Source organism: Pimephales promelas, chromosome 7 (genome assembly GCF_988280905.1).
Source record: "Pimephales promelas chromosome 7, fPimPro1.hap1.1, whole genome shotgun sequence".
In the NCBI taxonomy this organism is placed as follows: domain Eukaryota; kingdom Metazoa; phylum Chordata; class Actinopteri; order Cypriniformes; family Leuciscidae; genus Pimephales; species Pimephales promelas.
In genome coordinates, this window is record NC_142775.1 from 424,628 (window position 1) to 440,885 (window position 16,258).

The window sequence follows — 16,258 nt, forward strand, 5'->3', positions numbered from 1 at the left end:
CATTCACAAAGAAAATATGTGTCCTTAAAGGTTGGAGTTTTCCTCATTTTTCTAATTAAGGCATTAAGATCAATATCCAAAAGATGATTTTTTATTCCTCTTTTTAGGGAACTTTAGCATCGGTGTCCAAACTTATTCACATCACTGTAAGAGGAGATGAGGTGATCACTGACCTGAAGGGTCTTGACCAGAAGCTCGTACCACTCCAGCTGGCCCCTCAGAAGGCCGGTCTTCTCCACCTCCAGACAGTGCTTCACCGCCTCCTCGAGTCGGCCGTCCGCGCTGTACAGACGCACCAGCCGGCCATTGATGTAGATGTCGTCGGGTCGCAGCTTGAGCTCAGACTGAAGCAGCTCGTACAGCTGGACGGAGCCGTTCTGTCCTCGTGAGCTCAGAAGCTTCTCCTGCATCAGAGAGAGAGAGGGTGAACTCAGAGGACAGATGGGGTGGGGTGTGGACGGGATGGGAAGTGCACACTGACCCTCAGGTTGAAGACGTTGGGATGTCCCGGCAGCAGTTTGGCAGCTTTCTCCACCCAGAACTCGGCCCGGTTGTCAGGCTCCTCTTTCCCGCACAGCAGCTCCGCCAGCTTCAGAACCAGGTCTGACTGAGCCGGATTCAGATCCACTGAACGCTGGAGTTCAGAAACAAACATCAGCTTTACATGCTTAAACTTTAAAACTGCATTAGAACAACCTTGGAAACAAAGGGCAGAATAATCCTGATGTGTTTCACCCGGACTAACTGTGTTATAACTGAATGCGAGGAGAGACGATCTCTCGAGATAAACCAACACGGGTTATGATCAACAAATTTCCATTTCTGTAAAAGAAGTCTCATCGCTTTTGGTTCAGGTGTTTATATGTGCTTAACCCCCTGAGCCCGACGGCATCGTCGACGACGCCACAGGCCACCTCCGATAAATGTTTACATAAGTCGATGACAGATTTATCGATTTTCTTACCATTTTTTCCTGCAGAAAGCTAACGAGCTAGCCATCATGGGGGTGTCTTTCGTGTCTTTCTAGCCTTTACAGAAGGTTTTCTATCCAGCCTGCAACTTGTGCTTCCTTTCAGAGGTTTTCAGCAATAAATCCAAACACTTTATGTCAAACTTTGATAATCTTGAAGTCCATAATTCATAAATATTCCGTCATTTTTGCCGCTAGCTCGATGCTAGCGGCCATTCTGGATATCACGTGATGTTTTCACGTGATGTTTTTTGACCAATTACAGGCTGATCCGTCGTAAACATTGGTGTGCGTCATGACGCATGAACCAAGCGCTGATGTAGTGTAGAGAGATAGAGACGCACGGAGACGCGCGATTCACAGAGAAACACAGCGAAATGGACGTAAATAAAGCGCTGGTCTATTTTGGTGCATTGCAGGATGAAGGATTTTCAGGAGAACAGAGCTTTTTGACAGATGAGGAACTAGATTACCAGGATAGACCCAGCTGAAGTGCCATTTATTTATTTACTGTAAAAAAGTATTATAGTAGTATAAATGTATTATAAAAGAATAAAAAGAACATAATAAATAAAAGAATAAATAAAATAGAAATGCAAAACCTGTGATGTGGCCCTCTGTGTGATTGCTGATAGGAACTGTTTTGAGGCTTGGCACCAGTGAATTTCATGAGGCCCCAAACGCCTGGACTTCTTTTGGAAAAATGTCAATAGTTTTGGTTCTGTACAAGTTATAATGTTTATTCCTGTGCTCCAGGACTCCAAAGACATGAACAAACTATTTTCCAGAGGAAAATTGCTTAGCTTTTATTTATTTGTGTGTGATTTCAATAAATATTTGAGTGATTTCATTTCCGATTTATTTTTTCATTTGTCTTTATGGTCCCATAACTTATTTTACATTCAGGTGACATCAATGTAACACAAATATGCTGAAAGTTCAATTTGTCCTGAAAAAAAAAAGAGCTGTGTCAATTGTCTGTGCACCAAAGGGTTGATGTTTTACAAGCTTTTTTAGTAAATGACACCAGACGGAAAATTTATTGTAAAAATACCCTTAGGTCTCAGAGGGTTAAAGAGCACCCATTATGCTCATTTTTAAGAGATATAAAATAAGTTTCTGTTGTCCCCAGAGTGTGCATGTGAAGTTTTAGCTTAAAACACCCCACGGATTATTTAACACGTTAAAATCGCCACTTTTTGGAGGCGAGCAAAAATCCACTGTTTTTGTGTGTTCCTTTAAATGCAAATGAGCTGTTCGAAGGGGCGGAGCTTCAAGAGCTTGTGCTCTGGTGGCAACAACACAGGAAAATGTCACACACTGAAACGGCCAACAGTGTTCAGTTCGACCTGGAGTTGGACAATAATGCCCACAGAGCTGCTGTCAATCAACAAGCGTGGGAGGGGCGTCCGATCTAGTGACGTCACATGGCTCGATGTGAGGCAGGGCAAAACATTAAAACAAAAACACAGGGTAAATTTGGTCATTATATGACAGTTGTGTCCAGGCACTGCCAACACACATTTCAGTACCATCAACTTGAAAGTGCATGTACCGTTATATGACCCCTTTAAGTCGGGCTATAATATATAACCCTTTAAAAAACTCAGTGTGTGCTCCATTACTAACAAATTATACAAACAAAACCACAGCATTATAAGATGGAAATATAGACTAGATAAGATATTAAAACTTATATAAAAATATAGTACGATATCGCTCTTCCCTTACGTCCATGATACTCGCTACGTTTACGTGCAACCAAATAATCCGCTAGTAACGGGACTGACGGCTCAATCGCACTGAAAGCCTTCCCGTAAACGGCCGATCCGACTGAGCTCGATTCTAACGAAACCTCGATCGGCCTTTTATAATCCGATTTAGGGAACACCAACACCTGATCGGATTGAGAACCGAAACTGAAAGACAGCGCATGTGTGATGTGACGACGGCCCGCCAGTGCTAGCTTCCTTCAGACTCTCACCGTCTCTAAATCATGACCAGGATAAACGCATATGACCAATGGTTTAATATTAAGTCTAGACTTTCTAATAAAGAACCAGTGTAGGAGAATAGATATGCACACACACCGGGAAACTGTATATTCGTGAGCGCATGTCAAACCATCTATTCCGACTCGAAGCTTGAGATAAAGGCGCACATCATCCCGATGATCCCGTGTTCAGCGCTCGGATCAGTCAGACCGAAGCAGATGTGCTGCTGTAAACTGAGGAGCCCAGTGTCGGCTCTTTCCAGCTCTAGGATAGGCTAAAGTAGAAACACGACTTCATCATCATTAACATACATTCGTAAATCCTGCTTATTGGTCATTAAGGGAAATCACCTGGTCTCAGTTACTGATGTGACGGGTAAATGATAAAGAAAGTTATTCCCTCCTGTGTGTTCATGGATGATCGTTTATGGCGGATTTAACGTTTGATAGTGGCGGTAATGATGCGTTTGTCCTCAGTGTGTGTCTCGGGACAGAAGGGAAGGCCGTAGGGAAACATGTCAGAGTAAACGAAGGAACGAACCTTGTAACATCCCACAGCCTTGTCCGTTTCCCCGTCCCGTTCGAACAGCTGCCCGAGGAACCGGAGCGCTTTAGGATCCTTCGGCTGGACCGTCAAATACTCCGAAACATGCCTGTGATACAATGGGGTGAGAGAAACACATCACTCCACAGAGAAACACACACATTACACAGAAGACAGAGCAAAGGAGTTAGCCTACCTTTTAGCAAGCTCATATTCTTTAGCCTCAAAGTACAGTTTGGCGAACAGAAACCCTTTCACTGACTTCTGCAAGACACAAAACAGGTTAGGGACTCACAATCAAACAATATCTGTGCAATTATGTGTATTCTTCAGCACTGAGAGAGATTACAGGAGACTGAACAGGTGAGTTCTGCACTTTAACACTCTCACAGGTGTGTGTGTGTGTGTGTGTGTGTGTGTGTGTGTGTGTGTGTGTGTGTGTGTGTGTGTTCAGCTCATACACTGAAAGATAGATTCTTAGGATTTATGAATCGATTAATCATAATTTTTTACCCAGCCCTACAGGCACATTATCTTCAGTGTTCAGAGACGAGGCCATTACAATAACACACACACTGTCAATCAGTCCATCAACACTCATCATTTCTACATTTATTAGACCAAATCTGTATGAGTTATGATCTTATTAAACACTTTTAATGTGTGGGTGTGGAACACTAATATCAACTCAATCGTCAGGTTTATTATTGACACATTTTGCAATTTAGAAGCTCAAATGTTGAGTTGTGCTCAATTATAAGTGTTTACAGCGAACAGGTGGACCTCTACAGTCACATTCATTAACTTCAACGCGACGGAGATGATATAATAAACACGTGCTAGTAGTAATAGGCTATAAACACGGTTCAGGACACGGCTAGAGCAGGCCGAGGTTACAGGTTTAGTTCTAGTTAAAGACTAACTTCAGATAAAGCAGTGAAAGAGAGTTGGTTTAACATGATGTCAACATTAGCGCTGAACTGCGGGTCAGTTTGAGTGACAGTTAGCGCGTTCCCGGCTAATCTCTGACAACATCGGCCTGGGTCGCTCGGTTAAGTTAACGTTACCTGTTTCTGAGAGGGAGAGGCGCTCTGGACTGCAGATATATAGCGCTCCACCTCCGCTTTATTCCTCCTCATGACTGCTGTCACAAACTCTCCTTCTCCGTCGCGGGTTTAGCTGAGTATCATTTAAACTCGGTTCAGCGTCTGTGTGGGCAACGGCTGCTCGACGCCCGATCACGTGATGACGTCACTTCCTTTTCCTCTCGACGTCTTCTTCTGGGGTTATAGCAACGGCCATAGATGTCTATGCACTCCCGCCACCTACTGGACTGGACAACCGTTGGTTAATATTGAAACAACACGGCAGTGTGCTTTAAAAACTTAATAAGACTATATCATATCCTCTATTGATCAAATTAGCTTCTTTTAATGAAATAATGCACTGTAAATTTGGCCCATTATTCCAGCGCATGCGCATTCGTCACAGTAACCCTCTCTTTTTTTTGTTTAACACACTTATTTACAAAAAACAATTTACAAAATCTCTCGTTGGGAGAATCATGTGCATAACATAAACAGTTACATTGAACTGTTTAATGAACACATTTAAAGCCTTCCGAAGAATTGATTTGTCCTTTAGAAATATCACTGTATCGTCAGCAAATTGGCTGATTTTCAATTCGGTGCCACAAACTTTTATCCCTTCAAGGTCTTTATTGTTCATTACAAAATAAGCCAAAAGCTGCGTACAGAGAATGAATAATTTTGGTGAAATTGGGCACCCTCGTCTTATTCCACAAGAGACATTGATTCTTGGAGAGATCCTGATTGAAGTGAAATATAACTGTATATTTGGGCATAAAACATTCTGATTACCTTACAAAAGTTTTTACCAAACCCAAAAAGTTGGAGCGATTCCAGTAAAAAGTCATGAAATAATCAATAAACAATATTAGGCTATCAGTGTTAATAAGGCTCTGGTAATAACATATCCATAATCAGTCTCACGTTGTTATGAATATGTCTACCTTTAATGAAAGCTGACTGAAATTCGTCTATTTTCTACTCTGTTAGCTAGTAATTTATAATCATTGCAATCATTATCAAACCAGCTTTCATTGTTGTGGATAACTGACCATTTTTTATGCAGTCGAGGTACACGTTAAATAATACATTTTTAATATCTGACCAAAAAGTCTTAAAAAATTGTATAGATAAACCATCAATGCCCGGTGATTTGCCGTTTTTCATTTGTTGTAAAGCTGTTTCGATTTCTGTTAAGGTTAAAAATGTGTCTTCCTCTGTTAGTTTTGTTAAATTTTCGCTTACACTTTTCATAAAGGCATCACAATCGTTCCTCTGAATTTTTTTCTTATATAAGTTGCTATAGAATTGACTTCCTCTGTTATTTTATTTGTGTATTACAAAGGCGCATTTTGCCTTCTCTAAGTAAACATCTATTGGTTCTGGAGCGTGTGTAACTCTTGTGTCTCTTCTACAGTTAAGTTAGATTTTCCACATAATAAAGTATCTTTTCAACTATTTCCTTTTGTTTACGTATACGGTTGTCAGCTATTTTCTTTCCAGTTTCAATAGCTTGTTGCTTTACTTGAAATTTAACACTCCCATTTACTTATATCTGACGAATCCATGTCATTAATTTCTTGACATATTCTGATCTGACTACAGAATTCTTCATTCAGCAACAAGGTATTGTTAAATTTCCAAATATTGTAAGAGTGACAACCCAATAAGACAATGGTCCGTGAGAGGAGATGATTGAATATCACATTTAGGTCTAAGAATATTTGGAGACACAAGCCAATAATCTAACCTTGAGCGTATAGCATCTGCTGGGCTGATCCATGTAAACTGCATTGTTTTAGGATGTGTCATTCTCCAGTAATCTACCAAGTTATTGGATAAACAAAAATTGTTCAACATGTCATTATATTCTGGTTGTATCCCCTTGGGAGGTTTTCTGTTAAAATCACCTCCTATTATTACAGACACACTGTCCCGGCATGAGTCAGGCTGCGAATGTAAGTTACGTGCCGCCCATGAAGGATCTGGAGAGATTCTGTGTGAAGAGATGAAGGATCTGGAGACTTTGACTTTGCAGAAAAAAATGCATTCTTGGCAAAAAGAGGTTGAAAAAAGTATTGGATGAAGTAATTTCATGAGATTTTCCCTCCACTTTTAATTGTTTTACTTCATTGAAAGGACAGATCTTTGGAATGATAAAAACTGTGAACTGTAGATGCATCTTCCCTTCTACTCTTGAACGGGGCTTGCCGTATCAGTGCAATGCAGACAAAATTAAGTTCTTACAGTAAAACTTTTTATTGTGTTTTTGCAGCTGAACAATATAAACATCATCCACACAAAATATGATTCAACAGAGCTCACGTGAGGAATTCAACAGAACATAAGACTGCATATATCTTCATATTCATGAACACACCCCTGAAGGGACTGAACTACTATAAAAAAATCTATATCAGCTCATAACACACAGATTCAATGCAATCGAGATGAAATCCAGCACACATGAACATGCAGACAGTGATTTCAGACGTGTCAGTTCTGTCATTCATCTTCATCAGATAAACTCTCCTGTAAACACACACAGTTGAACAACTCAATCAGTCATTCAGTCCAACATAACGACGAGGAAGACACATGACAAATAATATCTCAAACACTCCATTTATAGCAGAAGAATTTCACTTTAATAAAAGTTGTTTTATGAAAGAACGTCTTGGATCAGGAGGTGAGGGGTAATAACAATAGCCTGAACTTAAGACAACTAATTAATTAATTAAACCTTTCGGATTCTTATAATTTGGCTTTGGTTTAGTTTATTTTTGAAATGTAATATACATTTTCGTAAGTAGGCTACTAGATGTGTGGGGTTATTTAACGTGACATTTTAATTATATTCTGCAATGAACGAAATACCTTGAGAAAAAGATCCGTTCATTGAATCTCATCACGAGATTAAAGATCCGAGTCAGTAAAATGATCCGCACTTCCCACTACTAATATGAACGTTGGCATTGCTTTTAGCATACGCACACTCAAACATCAGATCTGTGTGTACACACGTTTTATAAACGAGGCCCAATGAGCGTCGTGAGAGAATGATGAGAGAAGCTTCATCTTTCTCCCGTTAGGAAGGTTAAAGCACTGACCGTTGAGGTGTTGAAGCCATCATCACAGACAGATGGGCATCTTCTTCTTCTTGTCCTTGTTGTCTTGTTCACGTCTGGACAAGCGTCTCTTGAGCTCGTCTGGCACTCGCTCGTAGCAGCGCTTACACACGGGCTTCAGATCCATCTCCACAAACTTATCCCTGAACAACAGCACAGATCAGGGAAATCAGCAATGCTTACCCTCTGTGAGTGCAGTTGGCAATGGTTCGACGTTTTGTTGTTTCATAAGAATTTTACTATTAAAGTCACTATGAAATCAAAACAGACCGTTTTTATTTATTATAGAATCTTTCTTCTAAATGATTTATCGGTGCACATGATAACTGTTTTAAATTCATGTTCCTGGTCATCTTGAATCAGAATTGAGAATGAGGAGTCACGTGCCTATTTGGGCGGGGTCTGAGCCATTCGGCCATGATGGTAGGTGACGCTATCGGTTACCAGGGTTTTTATCAGTTTTTAACGCAGCGGTTACTTTCAGGCATGGTAAAACAGTGCGGTATTGCGAGAAACTCCTCTACTACCGAGCTAAAAACACACGTAATCAATACTGTTTTGTCGTGGGAAACCTACCAACATGGCGGAAAGGGGAGGGGCACTGTAAAATGACGTCAACTCCTCATTCTCAATAAGTTCCCCTTGCAGCTTCTCTTCTCTGATGACGAGGGCGGGGCTATAACCTGTCACTCACATGAGATCCACCAATGGCAAACCACAACCATCCAATCATCCAATCAATTCCTCATGGACAAAAGCAAGCCCTGTCTACATTTGATCTTGTCCGTTTCACTCACATATACAACACAATAGAGAAGTAAACACCAGCCCAACTTCCCTTTCATGATGACTTTAAATTATGCTGAAAAAGTTTATAGGAAAACTTTTTTCAAAATTAAAAACAAAATCATTCTTTCATTCAAAAATTCACAAAAATCCAACCTTCAAATTAAGTATGTTTGAAAAGAGAAAACAGTTTTATACAAACTGTGTCCTTTATTCGCACCTTTAGAAATTCAAACTATATATATTTAGTTTAACAGTGATTTAGTACAGTGAAGTGGTAAACTACGATGAACTATAATACTGAGTAAAAAACTGGCCAAATTCCTGTGATCATCCATCACTATAGGAAAGAGTAGAAAATACAGTGTTGAAGCAATTTAATCTGTTCTATATATGTGCATTTTCTTATATTCATAGTAATTAGATTAAGCTAGTAAAATTCACGAGGATTGCATGTGGAGTCTCAGTATTTTGTTCCATCAATGTAACAGAGAATCATATTAACCCTGACCCTTATCACCACAATTGTAATGATGTGACTGAAATTATTTAAATTAGGAATTGGAAAAGGCCCACTTCAGATTGACAGTGGAGCTGGACGAGTACGTGACAAGGAGGAGGAGGAGGAGTATATAAGAGGAAGAGGAGGAGGACAGAGGTTCTGTTAGGAGATGTGCAGATGGGCATCAGGGTCTGGGCAAACAGCTGAAAATATGGACTAAGGGTTTGAAGGCTTAAAATGGCAGAGCTCCAAGGCCTTATTACACCATCGCTTGGCCAGTTTAGGGTCACTCAGAGTTCAATTTGACTGCGATGGAGCTCTGGAAGTGTGGAACCTCTAGGAATTGACCGTCTGACTTTCTGAAACTGTATCCCAGGCAAAATCCTGTATCCTAACCCTATCCCAGTTACACATGACCCTAGCCTTGATTTTATCCTTCTGTTGTTGACTGAATTATGAAAATGGATCATACGTGTTTGGCTTGATTGCACAGAGAAAAGCTATGACACTTTCATAAATGATTACAAGTTAAAAATCGATATACCCATGAAGGAATTATTCACAATTAAACCACTAACACACATTCAGAAACGCACAAAAGGTCAGTTATGATTTCATCCCAACTATTAACGATTGTACCAGTTCAGAAATGGATTTGAAACGATCATAAGAAACATCCACTGAAGTGATAGCTAGCCCCAATGTCCCCGATTAATTCAACATGGTTTGTATGAATCAAATGTGAATGTGAAATATTTCTTCCCAGCAAACACAGGGTGGTGATGGCGCAGTGGATAAGACACATGCCTTTGCCTTTGGTTTGAATCCACTGTGAGACACCAATGTGTCCCTGAGCAAGACACTTGACCCCTAGTTGCGTGCGACCTCTGACATATATAGCGATTGTAAGTCGCGTTGGATAAAAGCGTCAGCTAAATGAATAAAAATATAAATGTAAATGTAAGAAGTTAGTAATGGTTCTCACTTGAGTGTCAGCTTGGAGTTGCACGTGGAGCAGCTGAAGCATTTGACACACCAGGCCTTATTCAGTGCGGACACAACTGAAAGACAAGAGAGAATCAAGCCAACACTCCTGAGCTCATTATTCATGAGTGTTTATAGCGAACCGTCTCACCGTCTCCCTCAATGACGCGGTTGCAGTGGTTACAGATGTCTCCGAAGAGCTGGAAGACAGACGTGACACACACATTCACATCATGAGGAGAACATCTGGGACTGAGTCCAGCTGTTGTAGACACCGTTGTGTCTCGGTAGTCTTATGTGCACTGCCTGAATGCTTCATGAGAAATCTGAACACCATTTTAAGTTACTACAGTTTTCCAACTGATTTCCAACAGTTTTACTGATCTTGGTATATTGAATATTTCACTACATTCAAGCTTTGTGTTTATTTAGCAAAAGTGTAATGAAGATGAATAAAACACCTGGTTGTAGTGAGTCTCACAGTACGCCAAGCCCTTACGCTCATAGTGCCGGTGACCCAGAAACGCTTTCTCACATTTGGCACACACAAAATGCTGCAAACACACAAACACACATGAGCATGAAAGAAAGAGGTACTGACATCACTTTAGATGAAATACCTCCACGTGCCACTGTTTGCCCATGGCATTGACCACGCGGCCCTCGATGGGTCTCCTGCAGGCGCCGCAGATCGGCACGCCCAGCTTATCATGACACGGCAGACAGTACAGCTCGCCTTTCAGCTCCCGGGCGTCCGCCGTCAGCTCCTTACTGCACACACACACAACCTTGAGCTCTGGAGAGGATTATTACGCTCTCACAATTGATCCTATAGGGTACAACAGTTAGTCACTAGGGCAGAACCCTTAAAAAGCTCCAGTTATGTTATATTTGGTCCTGTTATTTCCATGTCTGTAATGTTAGTGTGTAGTCCTCCTCTACATCAGTTTCAGTGCTCCTGAACTCCTGAAACGCCTCTTCCGAGTTTCTCCCGGGAACGAACATGTCACAACATTCCTCATTATAATAATTCATGCGCAGAATAAAGGGGCGGGGCCTGGTTGAGTTAGTTAGTTAGTAGTGTGTTAAACTGGCAGTTGTGGTAAGGGGCGGGGCATTTTCTTAAACACACCCAAAGCACTCGACCAATAACAACACACTGATCTAGCGGACCAATCAGAGCACAGTGTGCATTTTAAGAGGAGGGGCTTCATAGAGACAGGAAGTAAACAGAGTGTTACCAGAGAATGGAGATGGTCCTCACTGCGGAACATGAAATCCATGGGGAGGAGTCGGATCCAGATCCAACTCCTCCCACTTTACATACACCTAAACCTAACAAACTCCGCCCCCTAATCCCTAAACCCAACCCTAATCCCTAAACCCAACCCTAATCCTACCCATCTCCACCCCTTGGATCGTGATCCGACTCCTCCCCGTGGATCTCATGTTCTGCATTGAGGTGCTACTGAGAGAATGTCTAATTGAAGAGAATTGGCACTGGCTGGTTACTTCCGGGTTCTGGACTGGCTGCAGTAACGCGTCTCTGTCCATGCGGGGGCGCTCGCGGTCCAGTGCAGAATGAATGGGAGTCAATGGGGTTTCACCCCCAGAAATCCACTTTTCTCAGGATGTAATTTTTTGTCAAGAAATTTGAAAAGCGAGGGCTAAGATAATACACTCAGCTGAAAATTGCATTTTTAAGTTCACTTATCTGTTCTAAAAATCCGTTCAAAACTGTGATGACGTCACACAATAGCAGAATGCTAGCGTGATCCGGCCAACAACGGCCTAACCTGTAGGAGATCAAAAGGACATAAGTACTCGTTCATTCGACTTTTGGCCTATAATCTATATTGAACTTGCGGAATCAACAATAAAATCTGTGTTAATTTAACGACAAGCAGGTGAAAGAGACACATTTAGCCGTTTAGCCCCATAGACTCCCATTCATTCTGCTCTCGCCCGCGATCACCTCTAGTGGAATTATAATGGAACTGCAACCAGGATGATACACAACGGGGCTAATAGGCTCTCCGTTAGACGGGCTCTGGCGTTACTGACAGACTGGGAAGAGAGGAGCCGCAACAATGGAGAATATGAGGAGAATAATCTGTTCTAGCTGAGTATCCAACAACATCAAGACCGTAAAAGGACTTTATACGGCCTCTTTAAAGGCACGGCGCTGTACCTAAACTGACGACTGATAAACGTTTATCCAGTGAACTCCTGTTTATCTGCAAAATGAGAAACTGGTGTGCTTGCAGAACGTCTCCTCACCCGCAGTTATTGCAGCTGAAGTGGTCAGGATGGTACGGATCGTTCTTGAAGATCAGTGGAACATCTTCAACGATGGCTTGGCATTTCTGGCAGATGTACTTCCCCAGACCGTGAGCCTTTTCCCGGTTATGACACGGGCGGCACAAATGTCTGGCAGGCAGAATTACATTTGCTGAGCTTTTTAAATCACATTCATGTTTATATTCAATACCCTATTGTCTTCTCTGAGACTCACCTGCCTGCGTTCTTCACGAAGCCCACGTCTGCGAGAACGGCCTGACAGAGGTCACAGCAGAAACAGTCGGGATGCCAGCTGAGGTTCATGGCCTTTATCACTCGGCCAATGATGAACTCGCCTGCGAACAGGACCAATCACATAAACACACCAGTGCTGAAGTCAGGTTAGCTGTGTTAGAGTAGTGTGTGTGTGTGACTCACCGCACTGGTGACAGCAGGGAGCGAACAGCATCTGGAAGTCATGCTCGCAGTATTTTCTGCCTTCAAACTGCAAAAGCAAGAGCAGGACACACACGTCACACGCCACAGAAAAACACCTGGGTGATCCTACTGTTCAGGACAGATCCATGACTCCATCATTAATGACTTAGACAGCTTATGGAAACAGGAGTTAAATGGACTGTTGTTCTGTAGCACACATCATAATAGTCGACTTCTAAGCAAACCAGAAGCCAATGGCAACAAATACGGAAAAAGGCGACAGCAAGGAACCAAAACCCTTGGGAGAAACCAGACTCAGTCACTCAGTTTTCCTCTGGCCAATGTAGGATTAAGGTTCAAGCATTATAGGTCAGAGGTCAGATTGGATCAGAACATTCAGTATATTATCCAGTTCCATCTGGCTGAAGATCGGAGTCGGTATGGAGACGAGTCTGTTGAGGGTCAGTGCCGATGGCTGTCGTGTCGATGAGGCCTTACAGAAGAGAGTCTAGATCACACAATCTCTGCTGTCCACACATATAACTGGACTATAACGCAATTAGTGTTTCTGCTGCCCTCATTATAGCATTCACACAGAAAAATGACTGGTTTGACTCAAAACAAAATGTGAATATGGTTGAAATGAAATGTCTGTAAAGCAATGATTTCAGGTCTGGAACAAATAACTTGTGTTAAAGGGATACTCCACTTTTTTTTGGAAATAGGCTCATTTTACCACTCCCCCAGAGTTAGACAGTCGAGTTTTACCATTTTCGGATCCATTCAGCCGATTTTCTGATATTTAGAAGAATATCAATAACCAGACAGTTTCTGGTCTCATTGACTTCCATAGAAGGAAAAAAAATATACTATGGAAGTCAATGAGACCAGAAACTGTCTGGTTATTGATATTCTTCTAAATATCAGAAAACGGTAAAACCCAACTGTCTAACTCTGGGGGAGTGGTAAAATGAGCCTATTTCCCCAAAAAAGTGGAGTATCCCTTTAAGTGTGAGTTGATATAGCAGTACTGTAGCATCTCTTGCTGCCATCAGGTCATATAGAGGCTGGAGATTGCATCATATCCTCACACAGATATAGTTATATAACGCGGTGTCTGACCTCGTAGAAGAGGCCGTGCAGGAACTGCTGGAAGCACTGCGCACAGATGAAGCACTGCTCGTGGAACAGCTCGCCGTTACTGTTCACCATCCTCTCCGTCGCCGTGAAGCCGGCCTTACAGCGCTCACACACCGCGTGGGCCAGCGCACTCGTCATGTTGCTGTGGACACAGAGGTTCATCTTATGATTACAAAAATACTAGTCGATATGACAGGTTGAGTGTTTTTTATATTTTCTCTGGCTTTTGGTTCACCAGAATTAGTTTTTATATCTCAATGGTTGTGTGCCAATGTCTGTTTTCCTATGCGTGTTTGCTAGACCTGTTTCTTACACCCGTTTCCAATGTCCATTTCTAGCTCGGTTCTTTTGAACACTGTCAGTGAAGGACAGGCACAGTCAGTGTCGTATATACACTCACCTAAAGGATTATTAGGAACACCTGTTCAATTTCTCATTAATGCAGTTATCTAATCAACCAATCACATGGCAGTTGCTTCAGTGTATTTAGGGGTGTGGTCCTGGTCAAGACGATCAAAGTCACAAAGCTGGAATCATTTCAAATTGGTTTCTTGAACATGTCAATGAGTTGACTGTACTAATATGGCCGCCACAGTCACCAGATCTCAACCCAATAGAGCATCTTTGGGATGTGGTGGAACGGGAGCTTCATCCCACAAATCTCCATCAACTGCAAGATGCTATCCTATCAATATGGGCCAACATTTCTAAAGAATGCCTTTAGCACCTTGTTGAATCAATGCCACGGAGAATTAAGGCAGTTCTGAAGGCCAAAGGGGGTCAAACACTATTAGTATGGTGTTCCTAATAATCCTTTAGGTGAGTGTTAATAAAGGTAACGTGACAAATTAGAGGATGCTTCAGTTCTGCTTCACATTTCCCCACAAATGACAACAGGATCTCTCGCATTTCCCCCTTGATCCTCTTAAAGAAACATCAATAAGAGCTTATATGAATGAATAAGTGGATCTAAAGGAGTGACCTAAAGACTGAAGGACTGGAATGAATTCTGTATTCACACTGAGAAGGGAAGCGGTCTGGATCCAGTGATCGAGTCTCATGCTGTCTACTGACATACGTCATCTGATAATGATATCCCACAATCCTGTGCGGTCAGATCATTAGAGCCGTTATTGTGTTCTATAGTGAGTGAGATTAAACCACAAATACCGTGGACTCCCTTTAAAGAGTCACTGGGTGAAAGCATCCACTAAAGCACCACACACTTGGCCGAGAGTATGAAGAATATTACAGCTGTTTGTCTATATGTGGCTCTGTGTGAAGCTCAGAAATGCAGAAACATCTCTGGTATGTGGATCTGCATATATGGCTGTCTCAGCGTCTCATACACACCACAGGGAAAACACTGTCCTGATCTGATGTTTCTCAGTCCATCTGGATCTCGAGTCCTCAACTGAAAGATTACATATTGTGCCTTTTTCAGTAAAAAGGTCTGAATAAAGTCTATGTTTCATAGAGAAATAAAGCAGATCAGATCACACTTTCTCTTTACATTTAAAACTTCAGACTGACTGATACCTCTTAATGTCTGAAAAGGTTTTTGCATGTAGACTATAGTGATCAGATTTCAAGTTTTGTACTTGAATTTGAGAACGCGAATCTGAGACTTCTGATACATCAGTCGGTACAGGGAAATAACCAGAAGAATAACAAAGTGAGATAACTTGAAGCGGATGAGAGCAGAAGCCTCGACACAATTAAGGGAATTATTGTAGAAGAAAGGTTAATATCTCATCTGTGAGCGACCGGTTTCAGGCTAACGGCCTTTTACCATGTTATTACCCAGAGAAAAGTGTACTTGTTGACTGACAGCAGGACACGCTCTCAGCATATTAGCTTTGAGCTTTTAACAAACCGTAATTAAACTGTAAAACAACTGAAACAAAACAATTCCCGAGGCAGACAACAGTAAAATAGTAAAGGGGATTGGTTTGGCTATCGATCAGTCACTGTATCTCCACTCTTTCTGAGCTCAAGAACATGACGAATATCATCAGCTCAGAGTTTACAGATTACTGCTGAAGATTCATGTAAAAGCCAGCCATGGAAACATCAAACATGGAAACAAAATGTTCTAATAATCTGCTTTCAAGACACTATATTTACATTTACACTTAGTAGTCGCTTCTTTCTATTCATCATACACGAGTCAACCACAATTGAGTAGTGAATAGTTGAGTATGAGTATATTTTAGAGAATATGAAGCAGTCGAAGCGGCAGACTCACGATCGCACGTAGAAGTCGCAGAACTCCTTGTAGACTTTGACATCGCTGCGGCGGGGAAGCTCAGATTCAGCAGAGATCTCGGTGTGCGGCTGGAGGCCGTCGATGCTCGTCGCGGGATAGGAGTCCTCCATCACTGAGAGACCACAGGGAGACCAAC

The 16,258-nt window shown here is 41.8% G+C and overlaps 2 protein-coding genes across 6 annotated transcripts in view; both read right to left on the bottom strand.

Moving 5' to 3' along the window:
- LOC148978149 (E3 SUMO-protein ligase RanBP2-like) overlaps window positions 1-4,766 on the bottom strand; it is a 37,754-nt gene extending 32,988 nt beyond the window's left edge. For all 3 annotated transcript variants that reach the window (XM_089133564.1, XM_089133563.1, XM_089133565.1), the window contains exons 1-5: window positions 4,575-4,766; window positions 3,704-3,771; window positions 3,505-3,616; window positions 482-634; window positions 174-404 (exon numbers count right to left, since the gene is read on the bottom strand). In XM_089133564.1, coding sequence (XP_088989690.1) covers window positions 174-404; window positions 482-634; window positions 3,505-3,616; window positions 3,704-3,771; window positions 4,575-4,646 — 636 coding nt within the window. In that variant the 5' untranslated portion in view covers window positions 4,647-4,766. The remainder of the gene's footprint in view (window positions 1-173; window positions 405-481; window positions 635-3,504; window positions 3,617-3,703; window positions 3,772-4,574) is intronic.
- A 2,064-nt stretch (window positions 4,767-6,830) lies between these two features.
- On the bottom strand, window positions 6,831-16,258 carry lims2 (LIM and senescent cell antigen-like domains 2). Of its 3 annotated transcripts, none has more exons than XM_039673847.2 (11): window positions 16,102-16,258; window positions 13,836-13,995; window positions 12,714-12,780; window positions 12,511-12,631; window positions 12,276-12,425; window positions 10,616-10,766; window positions 10,457-10,549; window positions 10,147-10,195; window positions 9,997-10,072; window positions 7,706-7,866; window positions 6,831-7,127 (listed from the first exon to the last, which is right to left on the bottom strand). In XM_039673847.2, exons 1-10 carry the CDS (start codon window positions 16,230-16,232, stop codon window positions 7,728-7,730), a joined length of 1,137 nt encoding a protein of 378 aa, XP_039529781.2. In that variant the 5' UTR covers window positions 16,233-16,258; the 3' UTR covers window positions 6,831-7,127; window positions 7,706-7,727. The 3 variants fall into 3 exon arrangements, with proteins under 3 accessions (XP_039529781.2, XP_088989731.1, XP_088989730.1); XM_089133605.1 differs by lacking the exon at window positions 16,102-16,258 and adding an exon at window positions 14,156-14,227; XM_089133604.1 differs by lacking the exon at window positions 10,457-10,549.